The 22,278-nt window shown below is 45.2% G+C and overlaps 1 protein-coding gene and 1 long non-coding RNA gene across 4 annotated transcripts in view; one reads left to right on the forward strand and one right to left on the reverse strand.

Annotated features, from left to right (window-relative positions):
• Positions 1–9,209: 9,209 nt before the first annotated feature.
• Positions 9,210–11,465, reverse strand: LOC137145155 (uncharacterized). The gene is made up of 2 exons (XR_010917584.1): positions 11,380–11,465; positions 9,210–10,232 (listed from the first exon to the last, which is right to left on the reverse strand). It is a non-coding gene; the product is annotated as an uncharacterized lncRNA (long non-coding RNA).
• A 178-nt stretch (positions 11,466–11,643) lies between these two features.
• The window catches only part of ESRP1 (epithelial splicing regulatory protein 1), a 51,116-nt gene continuing 40,481 nt past the window's right edge, over positions 11,644–22,278 (forward strand). For all 3 annotated transcript variants that reach the window (XM_067536690.1, XM_067536691.1, XM_067536695.1), the window contains exons 1-4: positions 11,644–11,869; positions 12,313–12,441; positions 13,531–13,644; positions 18,323–18,437. In XM_067536690.1, the coding sequence (XP_067392791.1) occupies positions 11,738–11,869; positions 12,313–12,441; positions 13,531–13,644; positions 18,323–18,437 (490 nt within the window). In that variant the 5' untranslated portion in view covers positions 11,644–11,737. The remainder of the gene's footprint in view (positions 11,870–12,312; positions 12,442–13,530; positions 13,645–18,322; positions 18,438–22,278) is intronic.

A 22,278-nucleotide genomic window follows, 5' to 3' on the forward strand; every position in this document is an offset into this window, starting at 1 on the left:
AAACATGTCCAAGTAAGAGTGTGAGAGAACGCCAGTAAATAAAGGTCAGAAATTCAAAAGTAAAGGCTAAAGGTTCTTTCTTTCTTTCAATAGGACAAGTGATTTAATCATCCCCTGTAGATCCTGCCTCTTCTCAGTGCCTGGGTTGGCTTTCTGAAGGCAGTGCTTGCCTCTCAGCAAGAGACACTGTTCCTACGGGGGGATATATTTCTTTTGACTCTTTTGTCTTCATCTCACTTGTTTTCTATCTTCTCATCTATATTTTTTCTTCTCTTTCCCTTCCCTTTTTCCTATCTTCCTTTGTACTCCTAATCTCCTTTGCCACTCTCCTCATAAATACTTGTAGTTCCGCATACACCAGGTCTAAATTTGACTATATTTGTAACTAGATCATTACGCATTCGTTTCTTCTGTAGGCCAAGTGTATTGCACACACTGGGGTTCCTTGCAAGCCCCCTCAATACCAGGGGCTTTGTGCACACCCTCATTTTCCCCTGTGCTACCCCACCTCACCATTTTTATATTTTTCTTCTTTTTTCTGTTTCAGGGTTTCAACATTTTAAAGCTGTAATTAGGACTGCTGGGATGGGGTGGGGAGGACTGATATGCTGGAATGTGTTAAGGGTTGTCATCAACCAGTTCATGGATTGGTAGACGATTACTGAAAGCCAGAAGCTGCTGGCTCTGCTAATCAGAAGCCAGCAGCTCTGTGTGCCCATCTCCCTCTTTCAGTTTTCACTGAAATCAGTAGGGTTTTGCCCAGTGATGCCTAGAACACTCTCTGAAATTCTGGAATTCATCAGATGCAGCATTCAAAAACTATCACATTACTTCCAAACAGAGAAATGCCATCAAATTGATAGACCTTGCAAGCTTAGCCAATTATTGAAGTCAATGGCATTGTACTCATAGCAATCTGAACTTGACCCAGAAGGCTTAATTCTGCTCTCAGATGTACAGGTGTAGCTCCCGGTGAACAGAATACAGAACTTGATCATTAGTGTCTAATGCTAGAAATGCTACCACCATCTGCTCCTTGTTGAAATAGTGCATCAGATTCTCCCAATAGAAAAACATCTTCGGAGTGAGACTGCACCCCAAGGCACAATTGTATAGGCTGGAATGACCAACACAGCATAGATCTGAAATAGCTATTCTGGCCTATACTATACATCACTCTAAAAACACTCTGTACTATACATACACTCTAAAAAGAGCTGTTTAGATAAAGTACATTTTTCTTAGGGTAAATGTGTTTTCCCAGGATACTATAATGTTACTGTAGCATGGTTACTATAACATGGCTTGGCCCAGTGGCCTTACAGCAATTGAAAGCATCGCTACCTAGTAGATTGGGCAGATCTCCCAGCGGCAAGGGCTTATCTACACACAAAATTGCACTGGTTTTATTAAGGGTATGATTTATACTAGTACAAAAGACTGTATGGACTTAACCAAAATAAGTCACTGAAACTAAAAAGCATCTATACAAGGTGTTTTTTTACCTTTATTTACTGGCATTTGCTCTCCTACTTGGAAATGGTTCTTCAATGAACCCTGGTATGTAATTATATGGTGATGAACACAGTATAAATAGATTGGATGGCTAATACTCCACGTACAATCTACAGTAAAAAATCTTTATACCAATTTCTGCAGGAAAAAAATATTATACATTAAGAGCAAATAATCACTGAATTTAAAATGAGACATTGTGAAGGTTGGAAAGCGTCTCTCCTCCAAAAAATCACTTTCTCCTCCCTCCCCTTTGTGTTTGGACCTAATCTTGGAAACGTTCTGCATTTACAATTCGCAGAGAAGCCAGTTGGTGTCCTGTGCATGGAGTGCTTAGAGGATCATAAACAATGTTTGCATTTTTTTTTTCATTTTAATTAGTGAGTTTTCAATTTCAAGGGGTTTGTTCATAGACAGTGAGGAAAAATAAAAACCTACTGCACGCCCATGGTCACTCTTATAGTGTAATTGTGTATTGTTTAATACAAAATATGTCATGTGAAATGTTTCTGGAATGCTCATGATGTACTGAACATTATTGTTATAGTAATATGTTTGTTGCAATGTCGTGTATGGTTATGAGGCTTCGCTATGTGATACGCCTAAAGATGTGTCTCATGGCTTAAAACATACCCAAGCAAGACTTGCTTGAGCAGAGGGGCAGTTTGCATCTCATTGAGGCTTGTACAGAACGACCCAGCTCAACATTCCAGGAACAAAGGACTGGCCTATACGTCAACAAAGTAATCCACAAAGAACCTCAGTGACTCAGGGCATGGAGGAAACCATACCTGAACATTGTTTGTCATCTGATCCTGAAAGGGGGCATGGGGAGGATAAAGCCCTAGAGGGGAGAAGGAACATTTTAAAAGGGGGGACATTTTGCTGTTCTCTCTCTCTCTCTTCCACTTCTATTTCCAACCACCACCAAGCAACTGAAGCACTGACCCAGGGGGGAGCTTGGCTGAAAGGAAGTCAGCCAGTCTGTGGTGAGAATCATCTGAGTTTGTAAGGTTGCTGAAAATGTTAAGTTTAGTTTAGAATGCGTTTGGCTTTTGCTCATTTTGACTAAACCTGACTTGCTTTCCTCTGACTTATAGTCACTTAAAATCCGTCTGTAGTTTAATAAATTTGTTTATCTAAAACATTAATGAATGTTACCATCGTGAATACAGAAATTTGGTAAATAGTATCAATAATGCAAATACCAGGGAAACAGTATAACATTGTATCAATATCAATATTGTGCTTTACCTAGTGATTACAAATACAGAGATTCTTGATAATAAAGTATACTTCATTGACATATGTTTCAATTGGTACTGTCATTCACACTCACATACACAGACAGGGAGACAGACAAACATACATAGCGGTCTCACAGATGTTATAGTTACCAGCTTCTTGGTGCTTGTGGTAGTCACTGGCCAGGTGACTGTAGCACGAGGATGAGGAGCAAGGTTCTGCTGATGGCATCGGTACTCCTGGATGGTGTGGTGATGTAGATCCGAACCTCCAGCCTTCATCTTTCTGTCCCATTTTCTAGGAAAAAGATCCCATGTAAGTTTATGGATTTTTGCTCTGTCATGCTGCATCTGCATTTGATGTGATTCTTAATCACCCATATTGTTGCAAGCCTGATCAGATTCTGTTCTTTGAAATGGGCTGACTCCAAAGTTATCAGGGTGGACTCCTCTTCAGCCAGTTGAGTGGTAAAAGTTATTATCTTCGCTCCTTTCTTCCTCCCTCAAATGTTTGAGGTGAGGCTGGTGTTTTCCTCATTATGTTTGACATCCCTTACTTAGATCAATTGTTCAATAACTCTCCCTGTCTACACCCACCTCAATTGCTCAGCCATTCACACTCCAATCACTCAGTGCAAACTCCTAGCTGAAGAACGTACATGTCTTTTAAAGCAAACATTATTTCATTTTTGACTTAAGCACATATAAAGTAGAATTTTTACAAATATTCTGAAAGTGGGTAAAATCAACAGATAAAATTGTCAGTGGAGTGGTTTTACAAATAATCTTAAAACAGATAGAATTATTCAAAATAAAGACAGACTTGAATTATTACTAAATAATATGATTTGGAACCCTGTCAAACTGGAATGTAGGACTTACAGAGAATAGCTTAGACAAAAATCTGGGATCTCTTGTTCCAATGATATGCAGTAAATGAATATTTTTAAAAAACTGAAGTGAACATTTCAAAGGGTAGAACAATAAGAGTCAGTTGAGGTTTTAGCTTTTGATTAAAGGTACAGTGTATCAAACTGAAGTGCCTCTTGGTAGGAAGAGGGGGAGAGGGTGTTTGTGGCTCTATTCTTTCATGTATTTCATAAAAGCAGGATTGGGCCAACATTATGGTGAACACAACGCGACTGATCCTGCAGTATTTCATGAGCTGCAGATCTGATAATGACACCATGGCATCTGCTCTGCTGTGTGCCATGGAAAAAAATTATTCAAGACTGCTGTTGGTATCCATGGAGCAGCTGCACACAGTGGATCATTGGTACTGGGATCGGGAAACAAGCACTGAGAGATGGGATCCCATCGTGATGCAGGTACAGGATGATGAACAGTGACTGCAGAACTTTCGGATGTGCAAAGTCACCTTCCTGGTAGTGTGTGTGGAGCTTGCCTCTGCCCTCGAGGATCAAGTCACCAAAATGAGAGCTGCTCTCATGGTGGAGAAGCAAGTGGCGATTGCTGTGTAAATGCTGGCAACTTCCGACTGCTACCGATCAGTCGCAAATCAGTTTGGAGTTGGAAAATCCATTGTGGGGTTGCAGTGATGCAAGTGTGCAGGGCCATTAATCGCCTTCTGCTGCAAAGGACTATGACTCTGGGCAATGTATGGGAAATAGTGGATGGCTTTGCAGCATTGCGATTCCCTAACTGCAGTGGGGTGATAGATGGCACGCATATCTCCATTTTGGCCCCAGACCATCTTGCAACACAGTACATCAACAGAAAGGCCTATCTTAATATAGTACTGTAAGCACTGGATCACTGGAGTTGTTTCACTGACATCAATGCGGGGTGGTCAGGGAAGGTTCATGATGCATATGTAAGCAAGGTCTGAGTGGCACTCTCCCTGCTCAGCAGCACAGAGGCATGTTATTTGCATGGGCTTTGTTTTTGCATAAGTACAATTAAGTACTCAGCATATTGCATAAGCAGACTAGGTGTTGAGCATGTTGGGAAATGGTCAATGTGTCTGGTATTGTGTTACATGTCACTTTTGTGTTAACTGCAGGGGTAATGAAATGTTGTCCTTCGATTGTATGAACAAATGGCATCAGATCTGTGTTTAACCTGTTCTGATAAAAAATTAACTGTCACCCAAACAGATCCCAAAAAGGGTGGCAGACAGATGTTTCAGCATTGCAAGGTGAGAAGTCTTCCATTGAGATTACATTAGCCCCAACAAAGGGTTACCCTCAGGCATGGATTGATGATCTCCTCCCATTGTTAAATGGTAGAATTAATGGTTCCTCTTGGAGTCTTTTGTTTGTTAAAAGCAGACACATTACTTCTGTGTCAGCACAAGGTTTTCCCATGAGCTGAAATTCACTAAGAGCTGAATCACTGGAGAGACTGGGAAACCTTAACTGACAACCACCAGAGAGGTGGTAGCAGTGGGCAGCACCTGCGGATGGCGGGATCGGTCAGCAGCAGTAGATGGCAGGAGCAACAGCAGTCATTGCCAGCAGATGGTGGGATTGGTCGGTGCCAGCAGACAGCGGGAGCCAGGAGTGGTCAGCTCCTGGAGATGCCAGGATTGGTTAGCATCTGTAGACAGAAGGGGGCCAGCAGACGGCGGGAGCCAGAAGCGGTTGGTGCCAGCAGATTGCGGGAGCTAGGAGCGGTTGGTGCCAGCAGATGGTGGGAGCCAGCAGCAGGGACTCAGTGAGGCCCAGAGGTGGCAGGAGGCAGCAGCGGAGGAGGCCTGGTCAAGCCCTGCATCCAGCAGGAGCCTGCAGAGGGGGACTGGCTGAGCCCCAACCAAGAGGTGGACATTGCAACTGCGATGGTCAGTACAGGGGAAACCAAGAAGGGAGAGGCAAAGGACGTGCCCCAGTACTCTGGGATGGGTTTGGCTCATTGAGTTCATGGATTCTGTTTGCACTGTTTCCCAAACCAGTCCAGTGTTACTTCCCTTCTGTTATTAAAAGATTTATTTTCTACACTCAGACTCTGTGCTTGCGAGAAGGGAAATATTGCCCTTTGGGGCGCCCAGGGAATAGTGTGTGATTTCCCGGGTGAGGGCTCGAGCCAGTTTGGTGTGGTATCATTGACAGGGACCCCATGATATAGAACCCAGCCCTTGCTGCTGCCGACTCTGTCTGGCAGAAGGGTTACACATAGATCTTCAGGAACAATGGCTTGTGTAGAAAGCTGCAAGCAAGGACTCTCTTTCCAGAGAAGATTCCAAATGTGGAAATGCCAATTTTGATCCTGGGGGATCCAGCCTACCCCTTGCTCCCATGGCTCATGAAGCCTTACACTGGAAACCTTGACACAACAAGGAGCACTTCAACAACAGGCTCAGCAGGTGCAGAATGACCATTGAATGTGTCTTTGGCAGTTAAAAGGGTCGCTGGTGCTTCTTTCTGGCAGATTAGACCTCAGTGAGGACAATATTCGCATGGTCATAGCAGCCTGCTGTTCTCTACGTAACATTTATGAAGCTAAGGGGGGAAAGTTTCAGCAGGGAAGGAGTGTTGAGGTGGATTGGTTGGTAGCTGCTTTTGAGCTGCCAGATACCAGGGCTGCTAGAGGGGCTCAATGGGGGACTATTTGAATCAGGGAGGCTTTGAAGGAGCATTTTGACAAGGATCCTCAGTAATGCCTTTCTGTAGTGCCTTGAGCCAGGCATTGCTTTCTTGCACCATATTGATTTGCACCTTGTAATGATTGCTGTGTGTGCATTAATGTTACTCTGCAAATGCACCGATAGCCACTGTGTATGAATTACAGCAGCAACCACTGTGTGTAGGAGACAGAAAGAAAATGAATCTATAAGTACATTTTTATTCAACAGCTATACAAACATTTCTATTGTCTACAAGGACCTGACAATGAAGAGTATTTTTGGAAATGAGGCTCTCACATCTGGGTGTATGTCCAGCTGTCATTGTGAAACATATCCCTAGGGACGGAGTACATGGTGTACTGAAGTGGGAGCATGTGAGGAATGTTTGGGGAGAGCATGGAAGACTGTTCTATATGGGCTGTAGGGGGAGGTGAGCACACATATGTTCTGCCTGAAATGTAATCAGGAACCTCAGCATGTTGGTTTGGTCCTTGAGCAGCTATATCATCCGCTTCTGCTGCTGTTTTCTCTCCAGGCTATCCATTCTCAGTTTTTCACTGATTGTGAGCAGAGAGCATGGAGAGAGGCTATCAGCAGCATCAGATGATTGCAGCACCTCCCTGAACATATCTTCCTTACTCATCCTGGTTTGTCTCCTTCTCGGACAGAGCCACTCAGCCGGTGTGCAGGAGGAAACCCTCAAAGGTATATCTACAGAAGCTAAAGAAGCAATAGGCATTATTGTGAGTGCACTCACAGCCTTGATTCATATAAGTTAGATACACCACTTTCTCACTTTCCCTTGGCAGGCCCACAGCACAGCCAGAGCTGTAACCATTATGAGTTTGGCCTGTGGGGGGAAGGGGCAAGATGGGACAAAGAGGTTCAGAGGGGGATCACTACAAGTGTCTAGGAACACTGTTCTGAATATTGGCACTGTTTTCCACAGGCGGGAGTGATAGAAGCTGATATCTCACTCCTGAGGGTAACCAGTGCAAGGGTGCAACTCCTGTATGCGTGTGGCTGCAGAGTGGATCTGTATGCTGCTCACCTGTGTGCTGCTGCAGAAGTAATTGCTGATTGGCGTAGCAAATTTCCTGCTGCTGGGGAAGAAATGAAGCAGCCCACCCAAGGAACCTTCAGCAGAGGATTGCAGAGTACCTTCTACAGGTTCCTAGAGATCTCTGTGGAGGATTCCTGGGACATCCCAGTGTGCATCAACAAACTTTTCCACAGGGTTCCCTCTGCTTAGCTGCCCAGAGGAATGAGAAGCAGATGCAAACAGTGCTAGTGCTGGTTATTTCTACCCCTCTTCTACTCTGGGGGGTAGCAACAAAGCTCTACCTCATGGCTCCTTGCAGTGTAAAAGTACGGGTACTTATCAGAGCTCCCCTCTCTTGCATCAGGTGCACCAGAGCCAGAGTGCTGGGACTGGCTAGATCCCCCGGAATTAGAAAGAGGCCCTCGCGCATCATGCCAACGGATGACCGTCACCTGTCTCCCATCCTCTTCCAACTCCATTTCCTCGTCCACCGCTTCGTCCTCAGGGTTCACTCTGCTGACTGCTGCCTCTAGTCTCCTCTCCACCCCCCTGGGTGGAGTCCATAGGACTCTTGGTGGTGGAAATGGGGTTGCTGCCGAGGATGGCATGCAGTTCCTTGTAGAAGCGGCATGTCTTTGGTGACACACCAGATGGATGATTGGCCTCCTTTGCCTTCTGGTATGCCTCCCTCAGCTCCTTGATCTTAGCATGGCACTGATGCGGGTTCCTTTCATGCCCCCTCTCCTCCATGCCATGAGCAATCTGCCCATAGGTATCAAAGTTCCTATGACTAGAGCAGATCTGTGATTGCACAGCCTTCTCTCCCCACAGACCCAGCAGATCCAACAACTCCAGTGTACTGTCCCGGCAGGAGCGTGTTTGCTGCAGGGAGTCGGCATTGTCAGCTGGGAAGATGCTATGTGAGCTGTCCCTGCAGAGCAAACAGGAAAAAGAATTTCAAAAATTCCCAGGGCTTTAAAGGGGGAGAGGGACATGCCTGTCCACCTGGCTGCAGGGCAGCAGAGTTCAAACTGGTGACTAGAGTAGTCACGATGAGCATTGAGAGACACCTCCTGGAGGCCACTTAGGGCAACCTAACCAACGCAGTGTCTACACTGACACAGCGTCCCTCTAACTGCATTGCAAAAAGCTCTATGCCTTTCTTTTATTATGTCAGCATAGCAAGAGAATTAAATCAGTGGGAAGAGCATTGCAGTGTGCACACCTCCACTGTTTTGTTGACAAAAGCTGACTTTTGTTGACAAAACTGTGTAATGCAGTGGCCTAACACAGGGCTTCAGTCAGTTTACCCACAGCTCTCTGGGATGTGAATTTTTGACACCACTGAGCAACATGGCTGGGTCAAACCTAAGTTTTAGATGTAGACAAGGCCTAACAGTCTGCTCCAATGCCCCTTGGAGTCAATGGAAAGACTCCCATTAACTTCAGAAGGCTTTGGAACAGCCTACCCAGGAAGGGGAACCTGCAGCCTAGTGCCTTATTAGCATGATGAGAACCACACTTGAGGAGATGGCTCCTCAGACAAACCCATTCTCTGCCCATGCCCTGTCCCCTTTTTGGTAACTGAGCACCTGAAAATAAGGTTATGCTCCATGAGTGGTGGTAACTATGTCAGCAGGAGAAACTGTCCTGCAGACATAGCACTGTCCATGCTGGTGCTTCTGTTGGTTTAAGTATGTTGCTGGAGGGGGGGGGAGAGGATTTTTTCACACCCGAGTGAGGGAAGTTATATCAACAAAAGTGGTAGTGTAACCCTGGCTTAAGGGAGCAGATATGTAGAGAGCTTGAGACTTAGCTCCATTGGAACTACTAGTGTGTAAATTGCCAAGTTTGGGACCTTATCTCTTGGTCCCTCAAGTTCTATATTTTTTCAAATGGGTATAATACCTAAGTAATGATAGGAGAGGTACTTGAATGAAAGGCACTAGTTGAATGCAGCCATTAGTTCCATTTACATATTTTTCACTTCCTGTTCCTAAACTGTGGTGTAATGTTGTGTAATAACTACAACCCTCACTCCCCCAACATGGCTGCATTTCAGTGCTGGTTGAAATGGTCTGCAGATCTCTTTTAAAAACCTGTGTGTGTGTGTATGAAGGGGGAGGAAGGTTTAATCAATGGATGATTGGAAAGCAGTTTCAGATCCTTGGATGAAAATTGCTCTAGAAGTACAAATAATTATCTGCTATGTCTAATTAGGAAAAGTTTGCAAAGGCATTTTCTTATAAATGGCCTTTCACAGTAGTCCCTGTCTCTGGGTCAGTGGTGCACGTGTCTGTCTGGGGACATGGAGTTCAACTACACTGATGATCCCCCAGGCCGCACTTTTTCCATTCTCAGGCCTTAACAGCAGCCCTATGCTGCCTGGGGGGGGCAGGGTCTCCCGCAAGGATTTGATTGACGGTCTTGAACTACTTTATGGAGCCTAGATGTCGTTTGTGGGCAGCCCAGTCTGCAGGCACACTGTCAGTCACTCCCGAGGGCAACTGGGCAAGTCCCGTGCCCCCAGCCAGCCACCCCTTCAGCATCGCAGCCAACTAAGGGGGGAGTACAATTCTCTCACCCACCCTGCCGCGCTCTTAGCCAAGAGGGGGCTGGTTGCCAGCAGAAGAGGGCGTCCGATGTGAACGGCGCTGTAACAAGGCGCCCGCTGCAGGAGGCGAGCCAGGAGGAGTCCCATAGCAGACTGGGTCCTCCGAGCCGCACTCCTGCCGCGCAGCTGGGAGATGCGGGGCTGCTCAAACCGGACTCTGCAATGCCGCCGGACTGGCAGCGTTGTTGATTTGCTGGATGCCTTCTCAGCGGGGGTTGTTGCCTTCTTCTTGCCCTTGAATAAAACGTAGCTCAAGAGTCAGGGAGAGGTTGAGGGGGAATGAAGGGAACCTGCGCTCACTGTTATTGCTAAGCTCCCTCCTCTGATCGTGAGAAGAACAGAAAACTGCCTTCTTAAATATTGGGCCCGAAGACGCAGCGCGTCTGCACAGAACAAGTTCCAGCAACGCCTGATGCGTGGCTCCCTTCCCAACTCCCACACCCAGCAGACGCTAAATCAGGTCATCTCTCCACCCATCCTCCTCCCTTCCATCCCGGGGGGGAGGGGGTAGCACCCTTCTGCTCCACATCTGCTGTTTGTTTTCCTTCCATTGCCCCCTGGAATGAAGTCACCCACCTGCCTGCTCTTCATTATCTTCTTTCTTCCCGCCCCCCCCAATCCACCTTCCCCACTCCGACCCCACTCCCTATCCAGCCTCCCCCCAGCCCAAGCTTCAGCAGAGCCGGTTTTCTCCGTAGGGTGGATTTGGGCGTCTTTAAAAAGCGGAGATTTGGGGAGTTTCTTCTTCCTGCAGTGGGCTGGATGGGTGCGATGTCCCCTGCCCGACAAACCAGAACACCCTCCCTCGCCTTGCCGCGAAGCCCACGAGAGACCGGCCCCGGGCGATGATCACAAAGCAGCGTCACCCTTTGCACGTTTCTTGGGTTGTGCACGGGCCGCTGCAATGGCCATGCAGGGGGAGCGAGGGGTGCCCGCTCTCGGCTCCTTTCGGCACCAGAAGAAGCGCTGGTCTCAGCGGCAACTTCGGCAGAGTCACTGGGAAGCGCCTTCTCCTCCCGCCCCATCGGTAACGACTGCCCCTTGCCCGTGCTCCTGGCTCCTCCGTGAGTGCCCCTCACGTGCTGCTGCTTCCTCCATCGCCGCCCTCTGCTCGTCACCCAGGTGCCTCATCCTTAGTGGGGCACGCCCGCCTCTTTCATTCCCCCTCCCATCGCCTCCTCCCCCTCTTTCTGCCCCGGCCCCTCTGCTGCTGTTTTCCTCCCGCTGTTTGCTGCCTAGGCTCTCTCCTCATCCCCTGGAGTCCTTCTCCTCTCCTCTCCTCTCCTCGTGTGCTACTGCTGCTGCTGCTTCCCCTCCTGCTGCCTGCCACGTCCTTGTCTGAAGGAGCCAATGGGCGGGCTCAGTCAGGTGTCTCTCTTACCTGCACCACGTGGGGGGCGGGCACTAGGTAAGGCAGGTAGAGCCACACCCACCTCTCAAAACAGCGACGCTTGCAGCCATTGCGTGCCTCCGAGGCGCGCGGCCCTCGCTTGCCTTTGAATAGGTTCCCAGCCCACGCGATCAGCTACAAAAGGGGGGGACGCTGCAGGCGCCTCCCCTCCTGCGCAGGTCTCTGGGGCGTGGTGGTGGGTGGGGGGAGAGCTAAGTGGCTGCAGGTGTGCGCTGGGGGAGGGGGGGTCTTCCTTTACACTCGGGGGTGGCGTGGCTGGAACTCCGCTCCGCTTGGCCAAGTGCGGGTAGGGCTGAGGGTAGTTTCGTGCCCTCCCCTGGCGAGCACCATGACGGCGTCTTTGGACTACCTGGTCATCTTGTTCGGGACGACGGCTGGCGCGCAGGGGGCTCAGCTGGGGTCCGACGAGAAAGAGCTGGTCCAGCTGCGGTGGCAAGTGGTGGATCTGGCGCGCAAGAAGGTATTTCTCGGAGTGCGTCCCCGACTCCCCTCCCTTCCCCCCCCCCCACCACTCTCGGGGAGGGGGGGCTGCTGGCACGGATTGGCTTGCCCGTGCGCGTTCGGCGGCGGGGCGGGCTAAGAGTTAGTGCTGGCCCGGCTCGGGTGGGGGGAAGCCTGCGAGCGTGGAGGAGAAGGCGCTGCCTGGGCCAGAAGCGCAGAGGGAGTCCGGCGACAGCCTCAGACCGCTCCTCCGTGACAGGGGCTGTGTCCGAGCGACGAAACCGCCTCCACCAAGCCCTCTGGCGCTCCCACGCCGGCTTTTCCCCGGGGCCTCCGCGGAGCAGCCGCCCTGCAAGCTGGGCTGGGGGTGGCAAGCCCGGATTCACACCCGCCCTCCGCGGCTTTCTCCCCGGGCGCTCGGAGGAGCGGAGAGCGCTGACTTCGCTCTTCCTTCCTCCGGAGGTGGGCAGCCTGCACGAAGCGCTGGTCCGACCCGAGCACTTGGAGCTGACCGGCGAATGCAAAGAAACCACCAAGCTCGAAGTGGCGAGCCTGGCGCGAGCCCCGCAGCTGGAACAAGCCCTGCGACAGGTGACCGACCCCCGTCTACCCCGCACCTCTGCTTTCCAGCGGCCGTCTCAGGCCCCGCTCCAGGGGGTCTAGCCTCCGAGTTAGACACTTCAACTCCGGGGGCTGTGTGCACGCAGCCCGCGGGGTCACGCCCCACTCCTTCTGGGACAGACGGAAACTCCTTGGAGGGGGCCGCACTTGCACAGCTCTCTGTGGAACCGGGGAGGGTTTCGCTCTGGATTGGGTCTAAGGCAGACGGTTTAGATGGGAGACGGGCTGGGCAGGGCCGCCGCAGCCTCTGGAAAGCGGCAGCGGGATCTAAACGCACATGGCCCTAGCGAGCCCGGCGGCTGCTGAGCGCATTGGGAGAGGCGGGCACCTCTGGGGGGCTCCTGGGAACCCCTGAACCTGCCTTGTTCTCTTCCCCTTTCCGGACTGGGGTAACAGCAGTGGCCGCAGGTTAAGTTCGGCGTGACCTAGCCGTGGCTCTCCTAGCGCCCCTTCATTGACAGTTCCTTGGTTTTAGTTCTCCCCTTGAATTTCTTTATTAAACTTATTAAAACTCCCCACCTGAGCCTGGGGTAGAGACAGGCTGCCAGTGTGGCCAATCTTCTCCCCACAGAGTACAGGGATGTGCTTTCCTATTAACCAGGAGGCCTCATAATTCATTGCTGCAATGCGGCTCACCCTACCAAGAAGAGCTGTGCACCTCATTAACTTCTCCAACTCTCAGCTTCTGCCAAGAGCTTTAGACTAAAGACTTTAGCAGAAATGTTCAAACAGGGTGCTCAAGTTAGGCTTGTGATGTGGTATTGAGGCACCTAAATACTCTGGGGTGACTTTCAAAGGTGCTGGGCACATGTAGTTCCCATTAACGCCAGTGGGATTTGTGGTGGCTCAGCAGCTTTGAACATTAGCCCCAAGTATTTAGGTGCCTAAATAAAGCATAGGAATGTGCCCTCATTCCTATTGCACATTATATGGAACTGAACACCCTTTTAACGTTCAACAAGTTGTAATGATCTGAAAGTTACACTGGATTTTTTTATAACAAAGTGCAGCAGTTCATACATTTGTACTATGTTATGTGTCTATTTTTTCAACTTGCAGTTTAACCAGTCTGTGAGCAATGAACTGAATATAGGTGTAGGTACTTCTTTCTGTCTCTGTACTGATGGACAGCTTCACATCAGACAGCTTCTGCATCCTGAAGCTTCCAAAAAGGTAAGGTGATTGCAGCTCATTAGATATTCCTTGAGATTGATCCTCTGTGGTGGTTTGGGTTTTAATGCAGAATTGATCAGCTTCTTTTTGCTTTGTGATGCCCAATCTGAGTCTACTTCAGCATATTCATATTAGACACATCTCTCATTCATCAGGAAGCTTATTCAACTCTTAGGTATTGTCTACACAGGAGAATTTTCCAGTTATAATGGTTTAGTTAATCTGCTGTACAACTCCTCATGTGGATGCTCTTACTCCAGTATAATAAGGCTTTTTCTCCTTTTAGTTTATGCACTTTGGAAGTCGTTTAAGCTAAAACAGAAAAAGCCCTCTTGTACCAGAATAAGTGTCCATATGGGGAGTCATACCAGTTTAATTACAACAGTGTAAATTCACACTCTATCTAGACTAGTATTTCCCATGTACAAAAGTCCTTAGGTTGCTATAATGGGTTAATATAGGAACTGACTTGTAGGACTTGTTAAAATCATAACTTTTTCACAAAATACTTGACATCACTGTTGTACATGCTGTTTTGAAACTTTGAAAGCTGCAGATCTAAAGATGAGTGCTCAGTATTTACATATTCAGCTTGCCCGCTGATAGTGGTACTTGCCTGTATTTGTAAAGAGCCAAAAACTGGTCTGAGACCATGTCTCTAGTCATTGTCTGCCTCAAATTTTCTATATGATGTATTTCCAAAATTACCAAATGACTAATAGACTTGCCAGTCCCTACCTGACTTCTCTATTGCCAACAGAATTGCAATGGTATGGATGGACCTCAGTTATAATATGATTGTCCCTTCAGTGAATTAAAGCACAGTTCTGTGTTTCAGTACAGTTAGGAACTAACAGTGTTCTAAGAATCGTGCTACAGATTTGTTCCAGTCTTTTTCACTGATGTTTTTGAACCATGCATTTCATTCTCTTCAGTATCCTGTTTCTTTAAACGGTTGAAAGCGTGGTGGTAGTAAAACAGAAAATATTACTGCTAATACCAGACTGAGATCAAATTATTTGTTGTTAATATAATACTTGCTGCTACTATTTGGTTTTTAACACTCCAAAAAGTCAGTTAATTGCGTTTAACAAACAGAGACTGCTCCTGTATTATGAATCACTTCAAACTGTCTGTATTCTGTATTCTAAAAATGAAGAAAAATCACATTTTAATAACTATATAGTCTTCTCTCCATATGATAGAATTGTCTCTAACTGCTGTACAATGTACCTATTTTATACAGTTCATCCTCCATGCAATTAGATGATATACATATAAAAAATACAGAATCTTTAAAAATTCCTTTGTCATCTTAGTTTATAATATTTTTTTTGTTTTGTTTTTTTTGGGGGGGAGGGGGAAACAGACTCTTTTGTATGTATTTGTAGAGTGTCTAGAACAATGTGAAAGCCATACTAATCAGGGTCTTCAGTTGCTATTTCAATACAAATAGCTGGTAATTTGAAATCTGCTTTAAAATCTGGTTATAGATTAAACCAAACAGACAACCCACTGACATTTAGTAGTTTCCTTGTGTGTAACAAAGTGTTGAGATTAAATCCTAAATGTAAACTAAAACAAACATTTGAAAAATCCATTCGCTGCTTTTGAGTGCCTCAGTTTTGGATGTCCAATTTGAGCCACTTTAACAGTTCCTGACTTTCAAAGTAGTTGCTATGACATAGGCAGCTTCAGATTATACAGCATGATTAAGAATAGAGGTTGGTGTGGGGTGAAGGGAACTGAAGTGTCATGAAACCATAACTGGGAAATACTGAAGTTTTGATTATCTGCATAAGAGTTTCAGGGGGTGGAGGTGGAGAGACGTTTTATGGAATTAGTCAGTTTTTTACATTTTAATATGAGAGCCAGAGTAGCAGTTTAAAAAGTATGTTGCAATTAAAAGAAAAAAGATCCTGCAGTTCATGACTTCCATAATAGAGGAAAATGCAGCTACTCTGGCTATAGCAGTCATGTATGCTTAGATGATGATTAAAAAAAATCCTTGGTATGGGGCTCTTCCTGCCCTACCTTGTTGGTGAGGTTGGTACAAAAATACAACATTCTAACATCTGTGCTGGTCTTGCACTTAAATGCAACATTTCTAAAAATGAATGGAATTTGCATCATAAACACACCTATCAATATTCCAAAACCAACTTCTTAGGCCTTGTCTACACTACCAATGTAAGCTGAGCTTTGTTAGATTGATTTACAGACACCACATTAATTACTGCAGTGGTTGATGTCCACACTACCCTCCTTAGGTCGATGGTGTGCATCCTCACCAGGTGCACTTCCACTGATCTAACGGGCAGTGTGGGGAGCTGAGAGATGGGTTTCTCAGCTCTGCTGGCAGCTCTCTGCCAGGAGCCCGGCTGCCCCACAGGCTCCTGGTGAGCTGCTTACCGCACCCCTTCCCCCACCAGTAGCCCGGGGAAACTGCCTGGGGCTTCTACCTGCCAGGAGAAGCCTCCCAGGAGAAGCTAGGGAAAGCCACCTGGAGCTTCTCACCACTGGGGCATCTCACCTCACTACCAGCCATTCAGCTCTCCAGGAGCTCAGGGGGCAGCCACTGGAACTGTGAAATTGACAAGAATGAGAGCCAACAGTGGATGTAAGGAATGCAGCATCTACACTGACAGAAGCCCAACACCTCTTGTTGAGGAGGCTTTATTATGTCTGCATAACAGGGGAGTTACGGTGGTGGGTGGAGTATTTCAGTGTTTACACCTCCACTGTTTTGTTGACAAAAGCTGACTTTTGACAAAAGTCTGTAATGTTGATCAGCCCTTAGTGTCTAAAATCCTTCCAACAGCACCTCCCCTTCCCCACCAGTACATCCTGACATCCCACACACAATATCACAAGACACTAATTGGCCACTAAATTGTGGGTGCAAGGACCTTGTTTTGTTGACTTTTGGAAATCAAGCATTACCCCATGAACAGCTGAACAAAACATGGATGCTTATAGCTGTAGGGGAAACTGACTTTTCATCCAAATACAAATAAGGACTTTTACATGTGGACACTATTCCATATTAATTAAAGACATTTCCTGTTCCAGAACTTAATAGCTTTCAATAAACTTTAAAATAAATATTACAAATATTCATCTTCTCCCCCAACTCAACCCTTCACTTCTGTATTTCTGCCAAACACCATATCAGTGCAGATACGATCCTTTAGATACATTTTATTCCCGTTAAGATGAAGCAGTGTTAATTTTTTCAGATTGGCAAAACAATATTTTGGAATTTGGAATGAATCAATCATCACAGATACAGAAAAGCCACTCCTTTATTATTAGGTAGTTGTATTGCTTTAAAAAAAAAATCACGGTCAACACAGTACAACCTAAATTGTATTCCAAATACCATTCCACCCCATTCTTTTTTAATCTCTCATGTTGTTTTAAATATATAATTGGTGACGCTATCCACACAATAACCTTTATCATGTACCTGTGAGACAAGCCATTTGTGTTCTGCCTGTTACTAATCAATCTCCTTTAAGATGACTTCAGACTTTCCAAACCTCTAAGTAGCTGCCTTTTTTAATCAACCTCCTGTATTTAAAAAAAAGTTTCCTCTTCCCTCAAATGTGAAATTTCTCCCCATACCCAAAAAGTATAATAAAATAAAATTTGCCTGAAGTAGAAGGATTAGCAATATTAACAGTCATGCACTGGTTTCAGGCATCTGACTTCCCCTTCCCGGGCCACCCTCATTGCTAACCTTGATAGACTTACACAGTTAGGAAAAAGGGTTGCAGTGGGATATACAGCATTCACTCATTCCTGGAAGGTTCTGAGATGGAAGATGTTAAAACCATGATACCTATATGTATTAAATAGATGCTGTAGGTTACTTTTAGAGGTTATCCTGCATTCATTTTCTTTACTTTTGTGCAGTTGGATTTGTGGTACCAAGGGAGCCTGCCCTCATACCATAGGATGAAGAATTAAACAAAGCTATTTGAGTTTAAGTGATTTGACATACTGATGGAGCATAATGGCTTTTATTGGTACTTATGTGAGATTAGCTGTATAACTCACTCTTGGCTTTGCTGCTCATTAGTAATGCATCTCATCACAAACACATGCTGACAAAACCTTTATACCACATAACATTTATATTACAAAATAGCTAAAACAAATATTTGAAGTGTGATTATACTCTGAAAATGGAATCTATGACTTGTTGAATATGCTCAGTCTATAAAATAAAATGTCTTCTGCAACTCCTGCAAAGTTTGCTTGGGCTCTGTAGATCGAGCTGTGACCCCTCTGTCTTTGACAGGGCCAACTAATGAAAATTGGAACCAAGAACTGTTAGGTGTGGTGTTGTAATAATATCTATTTGCTCTCTCTCAGCTGTATTGAATCCACAGTATTAGTAATAGTAATTTAAAAAAGTAGCAAAAACCTTTCCTTTTGTCAGTAAAGGAAGGAAATATCCCTGATTATACTGAGGGAACAGACCTGTTGAGTAAAAAAAAAAAAAAAGCAATATTTAAGTCACTGAGAAAAGAGCCCTGTAAAAACATTTGCTTATAATATACTCAGGTGAGTGTAGCTAATTTTACTTAACTGTTTGGTTGCGAAGTGTGGAAACAAGAGAACATAGACTGAATACACCTTAGTTTACAATAAGTCTTGTGTCCTATTACAGAATATCTTACTGCCAGAATGCTTCTACTCCTTTTTTGACTTGCGGAAGGAGTTCAAGAAGTGTTGCCCTGACTCGTCTGACGTTGACAAACTAGATGTTGCTGCCATGACTGAATGTATCCTTTCTAAAAAATCATAGCTTGAATTATAATGGTAGCCTCATACTTCTAGAAACACAGCCAAGGGTCATAGGAGTGTTCATAATTCTTGTTTAGAAATAGTATTATAGTTTAGTAAACAAAGTTGAGTCATTAATGGGTGTCCTACTAAAGATGCTACTATCTCTGGTAGTCATGCAAAAATGTGTAGTACTTTGCAAAAGCATTAAACCGTCTGTAGGAGACTTTGAAACGGAAGTTTGTTTTTTTATCTTCTGAATTTTGCCATATTAGCAATGACTTCCTTAATGCCTTACTTAGTGTCAACTTTTGATAAACCTTGACCCCTAGTTACTAAAATATTTGAAGGGAAACACTGATAAAAAATTTGCACAGTAACGGAACGCACTTAAAATACTTCCATTTTCATAGCATTTTCTTCATCCTTGTTTGGCAGATATTAGATGATCAGGGATGTTGTGGGAGATCAATTTAAATTCTGGAACATTTATTTCTGAAGCGATTATGGTATTCAATGTTTGAATATTGGATGGGGTTGCTTCAATACCCGAGAGATCCAGACACATGATGCTTCATGTAAACTTTACACAGTACACCCTATAACATGTAGCTACATGAGGAAACCTGTCTCTTTGCTGTCTTCCCTCCTTCACTGGTGTGGAGAGGGCATACTATGGCTAAAATGGCTTTCAGAAACTATCCTCAAGCAGCTAGTAACCCAGTTAAATATGGCTCTTAAAAACAAAACAAAACAAACAAAAAAACCCTCCCACAAACCAAACATCTCAGCTACATTATTATCTGTCTGCACTGGGTATAATCCATATCAGCTGAAACTGACCTCCATAAATGTATGGCTAGAATCTTCCTCCTGCTTCCCTGGTGGCTAGCGTCTTGTCTCTTAGGCTTGCACACGTTCCCGATTGTAACCCAGAAGCAGAAAACACTTGGCTCCTTGAATGACACCACCAAAGGGAGCCTGCGAAGACTGCTGGCCAGGACGGGTATGAAATCAAAATACTCTTCTCCATTTTCAAAGCTAAAACAAATATTGGTGAGAAACAGTGGGACTAGGTTACACTCCACATATAAACACCTGTTGTACATGTACAGTGGTTACTGTTAAAACTGGCATCTGCAACACAGTGACATCTGAGATAGTACAGCCTAAATAGAAATAGAAAATAACTGCAGCTTTTTGCACTTGACTATGTAGCAACAGTGCATAAAGTGATTGCTGTTATGTGAATGTTTTAACTGTGGAATCTAAAGCTTGAAAGTATCTTCAGGTGTCAGAGCAGTGTAAGTAATTTTTCCGTAAGCGAGAGAGAAGTCTTATTTATCTCACTACCCTAAAGCAAACAAGTGTGTGTAGATTTGTTAATATACAATATAGCTATGCCATTTGTTAGGCTTTCCTATATAATCCAGGAGTAAGGTAATAGTGTCTTTTTATTATTGTTTGCGAACATGCTAGGGACTTCTTAGAAAACACAAGAGAAGTCCCTGCTTCAAAGAGCTTTCAGTCTAAAGCTGATTTATCACCGTACCCCTGAACAATAAATTATTTGTCTTTTGTACAAAGAGCTTGAAAGAGACTGCACTGGTGAGAGATGCTTTATTTCCATTTATCTCTGGGTAGCAAAGATTCTGACCAACCCCAGGAGAGGCAAAGGTTCAGAGATCCAAATGGTATCGTACTGACCACGACAAATGACATTCTTGGTATTGGGAGGGCAATGATGAATCTTATGCTGAGAATTTGACCAAAAGATTTCCATGGCCATTGGTCTCTAAATGACATTGAGACCCACTCTGAGTGGGGTTGGATGGCATGGTGCTTAGAACTCCAGTGACAGCCATAGAATAAGCTTCAGGCAATGTCTACACTTAATGGCAGTGTGTAGAGTATATATGCTGTAGTTCCCCCTAGCATGGGTATAAATATCCGTGTAGACAAGGAGGCACTTAAGGGAGTAGAGAGACACCAGAACCTCCAGGTAGATACTCTACATGTCTCTCTACGTACCCAAACAGTGCATCCCCCACCTACACTGGTATTTTTAGCAATGTAGTGTCCCGCTGATAAGGTCTTTTCCCGTCCCAGTGAAAAGCCCTGGCAGAGGTGAGGCTGTGGGGAAGGTTCCAGCAGCAAGAAGTTATCAGAGCCTTCCCCTGCTGCCCTCCATCCCCACCAGAGCCTTTCTCCACTGTTGCGTGTAGCTGTACACCATTGTGTGGATGTAGCCGGCTTTTCACAGCAGCAGGTAGCTACACATACACTACATGCAACTGCCAGTGTAGACAAGGCCTTTATTGTAGTTCCCATTGCTGCTATCACAAGTGGAGTTTCAACAAAACGCCCTATTGTAGATCTGAGTTATGAACTGGATAGACTAGTTAATTGCACACCTCCCTGTAAACATGTAATTTTAGTGCTTTGTTTTGTTTGGGCTTTTTGTTGTCTTCCTGGTTCCTAATTTTTGTCTAACTTGTAGTTTTGTTTGTACTGGCAACTTCTTTGTAAACCCATTCTGTTTCTTTGAAATGGCTAAAATATTCACTGTCTCTTTTATATGTTCTTGGTTTGGTTGGGGAATGGATTTTGTTCTCATGGTAGCTTTTTTTTTGTGTGTGTGCTTATGACTCCTTTAATTATGGTTAGTGTGTCTTGTTTCATAGTCTGCCAGTTTTTGTCAGACTGGGATGGTATTTCTGTATTCTTCTACCAGTGGTAGAAACTGGTAAAAATGTCTAGCAGATGATCATTTTGTAATGTTGGAAAATACAAAGTAGCTTGCTTACTTATGACACCAGTAGCATTAATTGGTGGTCTGTAATGATGTGCAAAATATTTACAATAAATGGTTAGGCTACTTCTCAGTTCTCATTCCCAGTGAAAAGGGACAGTTTAATTGGTAAAAAATTATTAGGTACTTCCTTTCAAATGTGCAAATTTTGTAGAAAAGGTAGGCAGACTCTGAATTAAAGGTAACTCAAACTTAAAATAGTCATTTCAAGGAAAAGCCAGACCTGAAGAGTGTGAAGTCACTTGAAATGAAACTTCAAAAACATTGCATACTCCTACAGAATGTCCCCAGTCCTTCTGCTCTTAAAGCAATCCAATATCTTCTGTTTGGTATATGGAGGAGGCATGGGGTCTGAATCTAATGTGAGACAGTTGAATGTATGTCAGGAAAATACACTAAGCTAAATTCTCCATTGCCTTGTACCTTCTATGCTGACTGCAAAGTAGGGAGACAGTATGGGCTAACAGACAGACAATGTGCTTAGGCCTCAGGAGATGTGGGTTCTATTCCTGGCTCTGCACTGGCCTGATGTGTGACTCTGAGCAAGTCATTTTGCTTTCCATGCCTCAGTAAAATGGGGATAATTATCTTCTTTGAGAGGAGATTTGACATCTATTGAGCAAAGGTTTTTTGATAGGAGTGAAGTATTACTATATAAAATGCTACCAAATCAGAATGGTAACTTTATGCATTCACTCTGTCTAGTGTAAATCAGTGTTTCTCAACCTTTTAAGTAGCAAGTACCCCCTAACTTCTGAAAATTGTAATACGTACCCAACACTCAATTTTCCACTCTGGGAAATACAATCTTTTTCCCCTTTACTGCTGGATGACTGTATTTCTTGTAAAGGAGAGTTCTGTGACAGATCACAACCCCCCCTGCCTCCCCTCCTTCCTCCTCCCCTTTCTCCACATAGGAGCAAAGGACCATGCCAACCAATCACTATGACCTGATGGTGGGGTCACGTGGTGTTCTCCTCACACAGGTGAGAACTTGTGAGGTATGAGCAGGCACAAACGGCCCACCA

This window comes from Emydura macquarii, unplaced genomic scaffold (genome assembly GCF_026122565.2).
Source record: "Emydura macquarii macquarii isolate MOO-44397 ecotype Brisbane River unplaced genomic scaffold, CSIRO-AGI_Emac_v2 contig_383, whole genome shotgun sequence".
NCBI lineage: Eukaryota > Metazoa > Chordata > Testudines > Chelidae > Emydura > Emydura macquarii.